The following is a 12,662-nucleotide window of genomic DNA, read 5'->3' as shown; positions in this document are numbered from 1 at the left end:
CATTATCACCCCAGGCAAAATCTTCCAATCACCCACCACTCTGTATTAAAAAAATGCACTGCACATTTCCTATGAACTACAGCTTAACTGCATGCCCTCTGCTTTTAGACATTTCAACCCTGGGAAAAAGATATTGGCTACCTATCAGATCTCTGCTCAGCTTAACCAGTCCAGTAAAAACAACCTAAGTTTATATAAACTCCTTTTTTGCACATACCCTTTAATAGGACTATAAGATGAAGGAGCAGAATTAGGCCATTTGGCCCATCGATTGCTCCACCACTCCAACATGATTGACTTATTACCCTTCTCACCCCTATTCTCTGCCTTCTCCCTGTAATCTTTGACAACCTTACTAATCAAGAACTTATCAACCTCCTCTTTAAATATACCCACTGACCTTGCCCTCACAAAGTCCAAAGATTCTCCATCCTCTGGCTAAAGAAATTCCCCCTTGTTCTAAAGGGACATCCTATTCTGAGGCTGTGTCGTCTTGAACTGGACTTCACCACCAAAGGAAACTTCCTCCATGCTATCTAGGACTTACAATAGTCAATAGGTTTCAGTGAGATCCCCCCATGTTCTTCTAAACTCCAACGAGAACAGCCCCCCAGAACTATCAAATCCTCCTCATACATTAATCTTGTCATCCCCACGATCATTCTTGTGAGCCTCCTATGGACCTCTCCAACACCAGTGCATCCTTTCTTAGATAAGGGGCCCAAAACTGCTCAGAATACTCATAAGTGTGGTCTGACCAATGCCTTACAAAGCCTCAGCATTACTTCCTAATGTAATCCTAATCCGGCAACATCCTCATAAACTCCTTCTGCATCCACTCCAAAACCTCAACATCCTTCCTATAATGAGGCACCAGAAATGAAAGCAATACCCTCTATGTGGCTTAATTAAAGCTTTATAAAGCTTCCTGACTCTTGAACTCAAATCTTTGATTAATAAAGGCAAGCATGCCAGCATACCTCCTTTACTACCCCAATCAACCCGTGTAGAGCCAGTTTCAGAGATCTGTGGACTTGGAAATCAAGATCTCTCTGCACATCAATACTGTTAAGGGTCTTTCCATTAACAGCGCATTAAACTGTTTCATTTGTTCTTCCAAAGCAGAACACTTCACATTTGACCAAGTTAAGCTCCATCTGCCATTTCTTTGCTCATATCTGCAACTTATCAATATCCTGCTGTATCTTTTGCCAATCTTGTATGCTACAACACCACTAATCTTCGTATCATATGAACTTACTAACACATCCAACTACATGGTCATCCGGATAGAGGTCCCAGTACAAATCCCTATGGAACACCACTCGTCACAGACCTCTTGTCGGAATAATTCCCGTCGATCATTACCCTCTGTCTTGAATGGGCAAGCCAATTGTGAATCCAAGTCAACACTTCATTGTGGATCCCTTGCATCCTAATCTTGTGGATGAGCTTCTCATGAGGGACCTTGTTTTAACGCCTTAGTAAAATCCACGTAGACAACGTCTACAGTTCTACCTTCATCATCTCCTCAAAGAAGTCAGTCAATTTAGTCGACTTTCCCTTCAAAGTCATGCTGAATATTCCTAATTAAGGTCTTTCAAATGTTGGAAGAATCCTTTCCAGTAATTTCCCCACATAGCGTTCTATTAGTTTCCCGATTATCCCTATTTCCCTTCTTGAATAATGGAGCAACATTATAATACTTGCCAGTCCTCTGAAACCTTGCCTTTGGCTGGAGTGACATGCAGATATTGGACAAGACCTTGGCAACCTTACCTGTTGTCTCTTTCATATACCTGGGATATATCCCATCAGGCCCTCTGGACTTGCCCACCATAATGTTCTTTAACACGATCTCTTTATTTATCTCAAATGCCTGAGCAAACTAGCATGCTTTAGATTGATCTCCCTAACCTTCACATCCTTCTCCTTGGTAATTACTGATGCAAAGTACTCATTTAGGACCTCAGCATATTGTCCAAGCACATGATCCCTCCTTTATCCCTGAGTAATCCCACCTGCTCCATAATTATCCTCTTGTTCTTGATGTATGTGTAGAATGATTTGGTGTTTTCTTTAATCCTGCTTTCAAAGGACTTCATGGCCTCTCCTGGCTTTCCTAATTCTCTTTTCTTGTCTCTTTATAATCCTCAAAGGCAGTATTTTATTTTAGCTTCCTAAATCTTACCCATATTTCCTTTTTGTTCTTGACTAAATTCATCCCTGTTGATGTCCAAGATTCCTTTATCTTGGCATCTTCTTATGAGAATATATCTGTCCTGAACTCTGTGCAGTTGGTCTTTAAGCATCCTCCACGTGTCAGATATGGGCTTGCCCAAAAACAGCTACTCACAATCACCCGCTGCCAATCACAGCACTGGACAGATTCCGAACCCTGACTCCAGTACCACCAACACAGGTTCCTACGGCCATGGACACCCCCTCAGAGACTCCGGCCTTGAACTTCCAGTCAGACCTCCTCATGCTGCCATCTCCCCCCTCCCCCCACTAGCACGCTGGATCCCAGCCTTGACCTACGAGCTGGACCTCCACACGCTGCCGTCTCCCTTTCCCCCACCACCATGCTACTATCTGATCTTTCCGAGCCTGACGATCAATCACCAGTTCCTGGGCCCTCGGGGACTTTGGCTTCCTCTCACCTCACCCCTTCCCTGCTGACTCCACCAGCCTCCCACCCCCCTCGGACCAGAGCTATCAACCCTGCTGGGTCTTCACCATCCCCTCTGACCTTCCTCCCTCTTCAGCTGAGCACTCTGTCCTTAGTAAGGGCCTCACCGTTGTCCCCCTTCGCCCTCACTTCAGTGAGTTCCGCGTGCACCAGGGCGTGGAGCTCTTCTTCCGCCGGCTCCTTCTTCGGTAGGGACTCTCCCACCCTCACCGATGACCCGTTCTCCCGTCTCCAACCCTCCTCCTCTTAATGGACTCCCCGCCCAGGACTTACACCCGCCCTGGATCTGTTTATCTCTAATTGCCGTCGGGACATTAACCGTCTCGACTTCACCACCCCTTGCTCCAATTCCAACCTTACCCCCTCTGAACAGTCTGCTCTCCATTCCTCCGCAACAATCCCAACCTTATCATCAAACCCGCTGATAAAGGGAGTGCTGTTGTCGTCTGGCGCGCCGACCTGTACATAGCGGAGGCCACCAAACTTATAGTTCCCACACCCCGCACTTCCCTTTTCTACCTCCTACCTAAGGTTCACAAACCTGCCTGTCCAGGCAGACCCATTGTCTGTGCTTGCTCCTGCCCCACTGAACTCATTTCTGCCTATCTCGACTCTGTTTTATCTCCCCTTGTTCAATCCCTTCCCACCTATGTCTGTGATACTTCCTATGCTTTACGTCTCTTTAAAGATTTCAAGTTTCCTGGCCCCCACCGTCTTATTTTCGCCATGGACGTCCAGTCCCTATATACCTCTTTTCCCCACCAGGAAGGTCTCCAAGCTCTCCGTTTCTTCCTGGATTCCAGACCCAGCCAGTCACTCTCTACCACCACTCTTCTCTGCTTTGCGGAATTAGTCCTCACTCATAACAATTTCTCCCTTGGCTCCTCCCACTTCCTCCAAACTAAAGGTGTAGCCATGGGCACCCGCATGGGTCCTAGCTACGCCTGCCTTTTTGTCAGCCATGTGGAGCAATCTATGTTCCAAGCCTACACCAGTATCTGTCCTCCTCTCTTCTTACGTTATATTGACGACTGCATCGGCGCTGCTTCCTGCACACATGCTGAGCTCGTCGACTTCATTAACTTCGCCTCCAACTTTCACCCCACCCTCAAATTCACCTGGTCTATTTCCGACACCTCCCTCTCCTTTCTAGATCTTTCTGTTTCTATCTCTGGAGACAGCCTATCCACTGATGTCTACCACAAACCTACAGACTATCACAGCTACTTAGACTATTCCTCCTCCCACCCTGTCTCCTGCAAAAATGCTATCCCTTTCTCTCAATTCCTCCGCCGCATCTGCTCTCAAGATGAGGCCTTTCATTCTAGGACAAAGGAGATGTCTTCCTTTTTTAAAGAAAAGGGCTTCACTTCGTCCACTATCAACTCTGCTCTCCACCGCATCTCCCGTATTTCACGCACCTCTGCCCTCGCCCTATCACCCTACCAGCCTACAGATCCAACATATAATCCTCCGTAACTTCCACCACCTCCTACGGATCCCGCCACCAGACACATCTTCCCCTCCCCCCACTCTCGGCTTTCCACAGGGAACGCTCCCTACGCGACTCCCTTGTCCATTCATCCTCTCCCCCCCCCCCCCCATCCCTCCCCACCGACCTCCCTCCAGGCACGTATCCCTGAAAACAGAAGAAGTGCTACACCTGCCCCCACACTTCTTCTCTCACCACCATCCTAGGCCCCAGACAGTCCTTTCAGGTGAGGCACCACTTCACCTGCCAGTCAACTGGGGTGATATACTGTATCCGGTGCTCCCGATGTGGCCATTTATACATTGGGGAGACCCGCTGCAGACTGGGAAACCGTTTCGCCGAACACCAGTGCTCAGTCCTCCAGCAGTGTGATGCACCATCAATAACTCTCGGAGACGTGAGTCAAGATAGGCTTTTATTAGTTGGAAGGAAGCATCGTCAGCAGCAAGAGATCACCACACAACATCCTGGATACTGAGGGAGGAGCAGTGCCTCCAGTCGCCTTTATACAGGGGTCTATGGGAGGAGCCACAGGAGCAGTCAGCGGGTGTGCAGACAGATAAATGTAGTTCACCACACAGTGGCGGGATCTCCCTGTGGCCACACACTTCAATTCCACAGACCACTCCCACTCCGATATGTCTGTCCATGGCCTCCTCTACCGTCAAGATGAGGCCACACGCAGGTTGATGGAGCAATATTTTATCTCCAGTCTAGGTACCCTCCTACCTGCCGGCATGAACATTCAACTCACAGACCTCTGTTGATACCCCTGCCTCCCCTCCCCTCCCCTTACCCCATCCCTATCTATAATTTTAGTCTGGTTTTCTTTCTCTCTCTTTTCTCTCCTCACTATAATCTCCCCCCAGCCCTACCTTTCTTTCTCTTTTATTTCCCATAATTCTCCACCTTCCCCCAACCCATTTCCCTTCAGCCTATCACTTCCCAGCTCTCTACTTTATCCCTCCCCCCAGTTCTTATCCCCCCTCGACCATTCCATGTTACTTCACTCCTGATTAAGGGTTTCGGCCCAAAACGTCGTCACTACCTCCTCCCATAGATGCTGTCTGGCCTGCTGAGTTCTGCCAGCATTTTGTGTTTTTATTTATTTCCAGCATCTGCAGATTCATTCGTGTGGCCTTTGTACTCACAATCACTTCTCCCTAGTCCCTGTTCTCCCACCAGAAAGGCAAGCCCCTGGCCAGATGCTTTATCCATGCCTGGTTCAGCATGGCCCCTCTTGTTTGACCTAATAAATTCCATTCCTCTAAATCTTTAGCACTAAGGAGATCTCAGTCTATATTATGGAAGTTACAGTCATCTGCTCTAACAACTGTTTTTACATCTTTCCCTAATCTGCCTGCCTATCTGTTCTCAATGGCCTGGTGGCTGCTATGTGGCATGTACTGTTATCCCAACAGTGTGATAACATCTTCATATTTTTGAGGTCTACCCATGTAGACTCAGTGGATGTGGCCACCATTGTGTTCCCTTTGGGTGCAGCTGTGATATTCTCCCCGATTAATAACACAACTCATGGCCTCCACCCCTTAACTCCTTCTCTTATCTTTTCTAAAATATCAAAAGCCTGTAACATTAAGCATCTAGTCCTTTCCCTCCTTCAGGCAAGTTTGTTATAGCCACACCATCATAGTTCCATCTACTGATCCATGCTCTGAAGTTCATCACTCTCATCCATAATACTCTTAGCATTAACATTCACATTCTTCAACCCATCTGTCTCATTGTGTCTGTTCTTCCTGGTCATGACATCTACCTTCCTCTCAATTCTTCCACTTTCTGGCCTGGTGCTTTTGTTCCTATCCCCCTGTCAAACTAGTTTAAGCCTACCAGCTCTCCGAGGCAGGATATTGGTTCCCTTCCCACCTTCCTATTAAGGTGCAATCTGGCCCTCTGTCAAGTCACCTATGTCCTTGAAGAGTTTCCAGTGATCCAAATCCCTGAAACCCTGTTCCCTCTTCACCAGTTCATTCATCTGTTCTGTATTTCTGTTCTTGCTGTGATTAGCACATGACAGTAGTAGTAATCCAGAGATTACTATCTTTGAGATTCTGCTTTTCGGTCCCTTTCCTAACTCCCTTTGATCACTGTGCAGGACCTCTTTCCACCTATGCCATTGGTGCCAAGGTATGCAGTGACTTCTGGCTGCTTACCCCCCACCCCCAAGTGTTCTGTAACCATTCTGAGACATCCTTGACCCTAGCACTTGAGAGGGAACACACCATTGAACCTCCAACAGGCTTCACTTTGTAGTATAGCTAATCTGTAGGACAGAGGAGTGTTTTATCCAGAACCTAGTCAACCTCACACAATAATTTACAGTATGCAGGCAGTGGCTCCATATGTTCAGGTTTTGAATCTAAGCTCCTAATCATTGTTGGAGGAACTCACATGGTCAGGAAGCATCTGTGGAGGGAAATGGACAGTCAACATTTTGGATTGAGACCCTTCATCTGCACTGAAGGAACATCTGCACATTCCTGTTATGTCTGCTGTCTGAAAGAACAGCATTCTTAACACCTCTACAGTCTCTTTCTGTGTATCGTTTAACATTTATTATTCAAAGTATCCAATTAAAAAAGGGTCTCAGATTTATTATACTGTGGCTAGCCAGTACCTGTTTCCCAGGGCATGAATAGCAAACACCAGAGGGCATATGTACAAAGTTAAGGGAGGGAAGTTTAAGGGAGACATCAGGGTTAAGTTTTTTACAGAGAGGGTTATGGATGTCTGGAATGACTTGCTTACCAATGACTTGATGGTAGTGGAGGCTAAAACATTAGGGGTATTTAAGAGCCTCTTGGACAGAAGATGGAAGAAAGAAAAATAGAGGGTTACGGGTGGTGTGGGTTTAGTAGTTTTTTTAAGGAATATATGGGTCAGCACAACCTTGAGGGCTGAAGGGCCTGTACTGTGCTGCAGTATTCTAGTGTCTAGTAGTATAGATCATTTAAGGATGTTTTTTGCAGCTTGTGCTATATGTTATTAAACAGTGCAGATCCTAATTAGTGTTTTCCGTAGAATATTTCACAAACTGATGACCACCTGGTTAAGTGCACCTCTATCTGAGGTGATAAGCAATCCTTGTATATTGAAAGGGAAATAATCTGACCTGTCTAGCAGGATGAGTGGCTTTCATTTTTTTTGTAGTCATGATGGAATAGTTTTTTCTTGTTATAAGTTTTACCTTTTACCCCATGCATTTGGTCCCTCCCTTACAAAATCATATTTTGTATGATGGGAATTTAATGAATTTTACATTAGTAATCATTGCAGAAACAGAAGAAATTGGTGGATATTTGAAAAAGCAGTCGCAAGTAGAAACTTAAAGAAGGGGTGCTGACAGTAGGGAAACACAAATTAGGAATGAAACCATGCAGGGAATAGCTGAAGTGCATCGGAAGTGTTAGTACAACCCACTGATGTCCATCATTCAATGTATTGTTATCTCTTGTCTCTTCCAATTTGGTTGTCTAGGAGCCTTTGTCCTGTTAAGGTAGGGGTGTTTGCAAAATTGTGATCTGTACTTTGATGCCGCTTATGCTCTTGATTTCAGAATGGCAATCCTAACATATTTGGCGGCAGCAATGCAGCAGCACAAGCCAGGGGCATGCAACAGCCTCCAGCACAACCTCTTAACTCATCTCAGCCTAATCTTCGCGCTCAAGTGCCTCCTTCATTATTATCCCCTCAGGTACGTAAAGATTGGCATATTCTCTCCTGTTTTCATTCTTTAACCTTTTGTTCTGTGAGTTAATCAGAACCAAATGATTGTCTGTGCCAACTTCTTTAATTACTGCTTGGTCTGGCAAGCAAATGTCCTTAATTGTTTATGTTCCTTGTTACAATGAAGATGGATTGTTTTATATTGTAAGGTGTTTTAAATTAAGAAAGAAGAGTGGTTTTGTAAAGGAGGGAACATGTTTAAGTAACTGAGGAATATGCTAACTCATTTATTTATATTAGCTAATTAAATAATGAAATGTTAATGCTGAACTTTATTAATTCAAGCTTCTCAAACTAATTAGAATCAGAGTCAGGTTTATTATCGCCAGCATATGACGTGAAATTTGTTAACTTAGCAGCAGCAGTCCAATACTCTACATAATCAAGAGAAAAAAATAAATAAATAAAATAAAAATAATAAATAAACAAGTAAATTAATTACAGTTTACGTATATTGAATAGATTTTAAAAGTGCAAAAAACAGAAATACTGTATATTTTTAAAAAGCAAGGTAGTGTCCAAAGCTTCAGTGTCCATTTAGGAATCGGGTGGCAGAGGGGAAGAAGCTGTTCCTGAATCACTGAATGTGTGCCTTCAGGCTTCTGTACCTCCTACCTGATGGTAACAGCGAGAAAAGGGCATGCCCTGGATGTTGGTGGCCCTTAATAATCAGCGCTGCCTTTCTGAGACACTGTTCCGTGAAGGTGTCCTGGGTACTTTGTAAAACCCTCTGCAGCTTCTTTTGGTTCTGTTTAGCACACCTACAAGCTTGATGGGTATAGGGAAATGTGCAAATGAGGAATTGTGGGTTTCAAATTGGCATTTAAAATCTATTGATCTCTGAACCTTGGATGTTCCAATTGTCTTAAGTATTGTGAGCTTTCAAATAGCTCTTCTATAAGCCACTAAAATAGAAAGGCTAGATCCAAACAAAATAAATCCTTGCAATGTTTTTTTTTAAAAAAAGCATTTTAAAGCATTTCTCTTCTCTTCTAAAAGGTTCCAGCATCATTACTGAAGTATGCAACAGCCAATGGGAGCCTAAATACTGCACTATTGAACTTTGGCCCCCAGCAGGTGGCCATGCTGAACCAGCTCTCCCAGTTGAACCAGCTGTCTCAACTTTCACAGATCTCCCAGTTACAGGTAGGTACCAATTTATTTGCTTTGAGTACCAATGTTTTTATAGAAACTATGGATAGGTAAGCTAACAATCCAGCCCTAAATTAATCTAATCCTAGATTAACACATTATTTTTATTTCCTGAAGATTTTAGGTTCAATGCTCGATCTGTGTTGAGTTAGCTTAATCTCATTTAAATTGGTAGTGGGAAGCTGCAGTGTGTCTGTGTCCTGATTGGTTCAACCTCATCACTTTCAGTGATCACTGTTGGACACTTTTCCTCATGGTATCAGGTGTTAGAGTAACTGCAGTATCATCTGCATTGCCTTCTGAAAGTGGTAAGGCAGCTGTCCATGCAGCAGGATTTAAGAACAAAGTAAAATGCAAGTGCCTGATGTGTCCTGTATATACCCGAAACACTCAGTGGAATGTATTGTCAATGGATAAAAAGCTACCTAAGCTGATTTCACATCGTTAGTGCAGAGTTGTATCTAATTTGAATATTCTGTATATTTCTACAGAAAATAACTTTGTGTCCTATCAGACCTTATTATATTTCTGCTTCCATTCCCTAAAGAAAATATCAGGATAATAAAATGCAGTTAGAAAAAAAATGTCCAATGGTGTACCTTTATTCAATCTACCTTTAAAAAGTTGATACACAGAAGCTGATACATGTCAGGCAGGTGTGATTTTTTTTCCCTTTTACATCCCGTCCACCGCAGAAAGTACTGTTTAGACCAGCTATTGCTTCACCCTTGATACGCTGAGATTCTTTGTGGCAGTCATCATGGAAAGCACTTGAAGAAAAGATGATGTTACTTAAAGCCTAATGCAACTGTCTTTGCAGAGTTGTCCTTGAAATATTTTCTTCAAAGTAGATACCAAAGTAAGGACTTTGGATGATAACTACTTGGCCTTAGACACACAAGGAAGACCTTAGTTATGGCACCAAATACTCTTCATACCAAACACCATTCCAGCTTCAATTTCAGCATAGATCTTCCTCTTGCTCCATTCTGGTACTTCAACATTCCAGTGTAATACTGCCTAAATATCTTCTAGTAGATCAAAATATTTTGGCTTCCTCTGTTTGTTAGTTGAAAGTAATTTACATTTTTGACTTTCATTCTGAATATTAGCGACTGCTACAGCAACAGAAGGCACAGAACCAGAGGAACATGTCTGGACCCATGCGTCAGTCTCAAGAGCAGGTAACATCATTATGAACCTTGAAGGTGTCTATATTTTGGTGAAATGAGCTAATAAATGGCCTATTTATTCAAATCAAATTAAATGTGAGAGGATGTATTTTGGGAGTGCCATTGAGTTTAGGACATACACCATGAATGGTCTGGTCTTTGGGAGTACTGAGTAGCAGAAGGACTTTGGTGTAGGAGTCCAAATGTCCTTGAAGGAAACAGAACATGTAAGTAATGCACACAGATGTTGTCCTTCATTGTTCAAGGCACTGAGTTCAAGAACTGGGAGATTATGCTCCCAACTTCATAAAAACTTTAGTTAATCCTCTGCAGGAGTACTGCCTGCAATTCTGTTCAAACATTATGAGAAGGATATAATAGTGCTAGATAGGCGATTCACCAGGATGTTTCCTGGAATGGAGTGTTTCAGGTGTGAGAGGCTTACAAAGGCAAGATCTGTTTTCACTGGAGAGAGGGAGTTGAATTGTGATTGAGGTGTATAAAATGAGGGATATGGATAGGCTAGACTGCAGAAAACTATTTCACAAGTTAGAGGTAGATAAATCTAGAGAATGTGGATTTAGCACAAGCAGGAAAAGATTTAGAGGGTATGTAAGGGGCTCTTTTACCACCCAGAGATTGATGAGTATCTGAATATCTGACAAAGTGATGGAAGCAGGCCATTTGACAGCATTTAAGAACCAGTAAAATGCACATTTAATTCGCCTAGGTAAAGAAAATTGAGCCAAATGATGGAAGGTGGGATCAATATGAATGGTGCCCTCTGCTCAGTGTGGACATGGTGGTTCAAATGGTTTGTTTCCATCCTCTATGACTGTACAATCGACATATAACTTCCACTAAAGCAGCTGTTCATCAAGATAACCTATTCAAACATACATTTTGTGACTTGATGTTTGAATTCTGGGTGTGGGAAAGATTAATTACCTGCACTGCCCTTATTTTGATGGGATGGGTGGATTGATAATTTTTTGGAGGAATGATAGCTGGATTACTTCCATTGGAAGAAAGATGTGTCTCCTGATCCTGTGCTATTGTGAGTATGGAACGAGAACAAAGTTGGTGCCCAAAAATTATCGCCGTAAGACATAATGGATACTATTGATGTGCATAGTGGCATGAGGAATCTTAACTACATTGTCTAGAGAGATCTTTTCAGTGGCATTTAATGACCCAGGCTTAAATTAACCACCTACCATTAGCACTCAAATCACCATCATTTTAGTTAAAAAGAGGTGAGATTTAGTTTTGACAGCATTAAAAATTCCTTTTGAACCAGAAATGACAAATGATCATTGTGTGGATTTGAGGATCTTAACATATGTATTACCTGTTTTTAATATGAGAGGGGGATAATAGAGATTCCCATTAAATGTTAGCTTTGAAATGTACTGACGACATTAAATGTGTTTTCTTCCCTGTATGTTCAGGCTGCTCGTGTACTCAACATGCAACAGATGCTGCAACACCCCCGTCAACTGGATACAAGCCTTCTGAAGCAACAGTCTTCATCACAGCAGCAGCCAATGCATCAGCCCTCCATGAAGCCCTTCCCGGAGAATCTCATGCCCCCTACCCCTCACGAGCTGCAGACAAAAGAGCCACCTTCGCTCAACTCATACAGCAGCTACCCTTTAGGTGGGTTTCGTCAACCCAATCACAGGCGGTCTGATTCCATGGTGCCTGAAACTGCTAAACTTGCCCATGTGCCTTTAAACTGTTCTGTTCCCAAAATGTTTCTACCTGATAACAATCTTAACCACAGCCTCCTCAACTCCCCACTTAGTAATGCAAATAGCCACATGCCAAGCTCACCCATCCACCAGCATGCAGGGAGGAAGCTTACTACTCAAGAAAGATCTATGCCAAGAGGTGAATAATTATTTGTGTAACCTATAGTCTCCACATGTACCCAGAGAGAAACTGATGGTGTTCTGTCAAGTTTGGGCAGGTGTTTCCCTTTAACTGGCAACTTTGAGTCCTGCCTAATGGTCTTGGCCTGAAATGTCAACTGTACTTTTTTCCCATAGATGCTGCCTGGCCTGCTGGGTTTTCCAGCATTTTGTGTGTTGCTTGGATTTCCAGCACGTGCAGATTTTCTTGTTTGATCTTTGAAGTTTTGTATACTTTCCTCCATAGGCAAGCTTTGGAAATGATTTAACTAAATCTAATTAGTTGTGGGATGGCACCTGGGTAAATGACCATTAAAGACTGCTGGATTTGTATAAAAGTACAGTCCACCCATGAAGTCCGTATTCAACGAGGCCATCTCTGCTATGAGGCTCTCCGGCATGGAGTAGCCTGTTAACCCTGTGTTGCAATACTGTAAAGCTGGTGCGTATAGGGAAAACATATTCCGTGTGTGTTTTCTTGCAAGGTCTGAGGT

At 43.5% G+C, this 12,662-nt stretch overlaps 1 protein-coding gene across 8 annotated transcripts in view; it reads left to right on the top strand.

The window, feature by feature from the left end:
- Positions 1 to 12,662, top strand: part of LOC132399425 (trinucleotide repeat-containing gene 6A protein-like) — a 162,299-nt gene that overhangs the window by 130,784 nt on the left and 18,853 nt on the right. For all 8 annotated transcript variants that reach the window (XM_059979748.1, XM_059979742.1, XM_059979746.1 and 5 more), the window contains 4 exons: positions 7,762 to 7,899; positions 8,931 to 9,077; positions 10,196 to 10,267; positions 11,707 to 11,914. In XM_059979748.1, coding sequence (XP_059835731.1) covers positions 7,762 to 7,899; positions 8,931 to 9,077; positions 10,196 to 10,267; positions 11,707 to 11,914 — 565 coding nt within the window. The remainder of the gene's footprint in view (positions 1 to 7,761; positions 7,900 to 8,930; positions 9,078 to 10,195; positions 10,268 to 11,706; positions 11,915 to 12,662) is intronic.

This window comes from Hypanus sabinus, chromosome 9 (genome assembly GCF_030144855.1).
Source record: "Hypanus sabinus isolate sHypSab1 chromosome 9, sHypSab1.hap1, whole genome shotgun sequence".
NCBI classification, from domain to species: Eukaryota; Metazoa; Chordata; class Chondrichthyes; order Myliobatiformes; family Dasyatidae; genus Hypanus; species Hypanus sabinus.
Note: the sequence above shows the minus strand (reverse complement) of the source record. Positions and strands in the feature narration are given on the sequence as shown.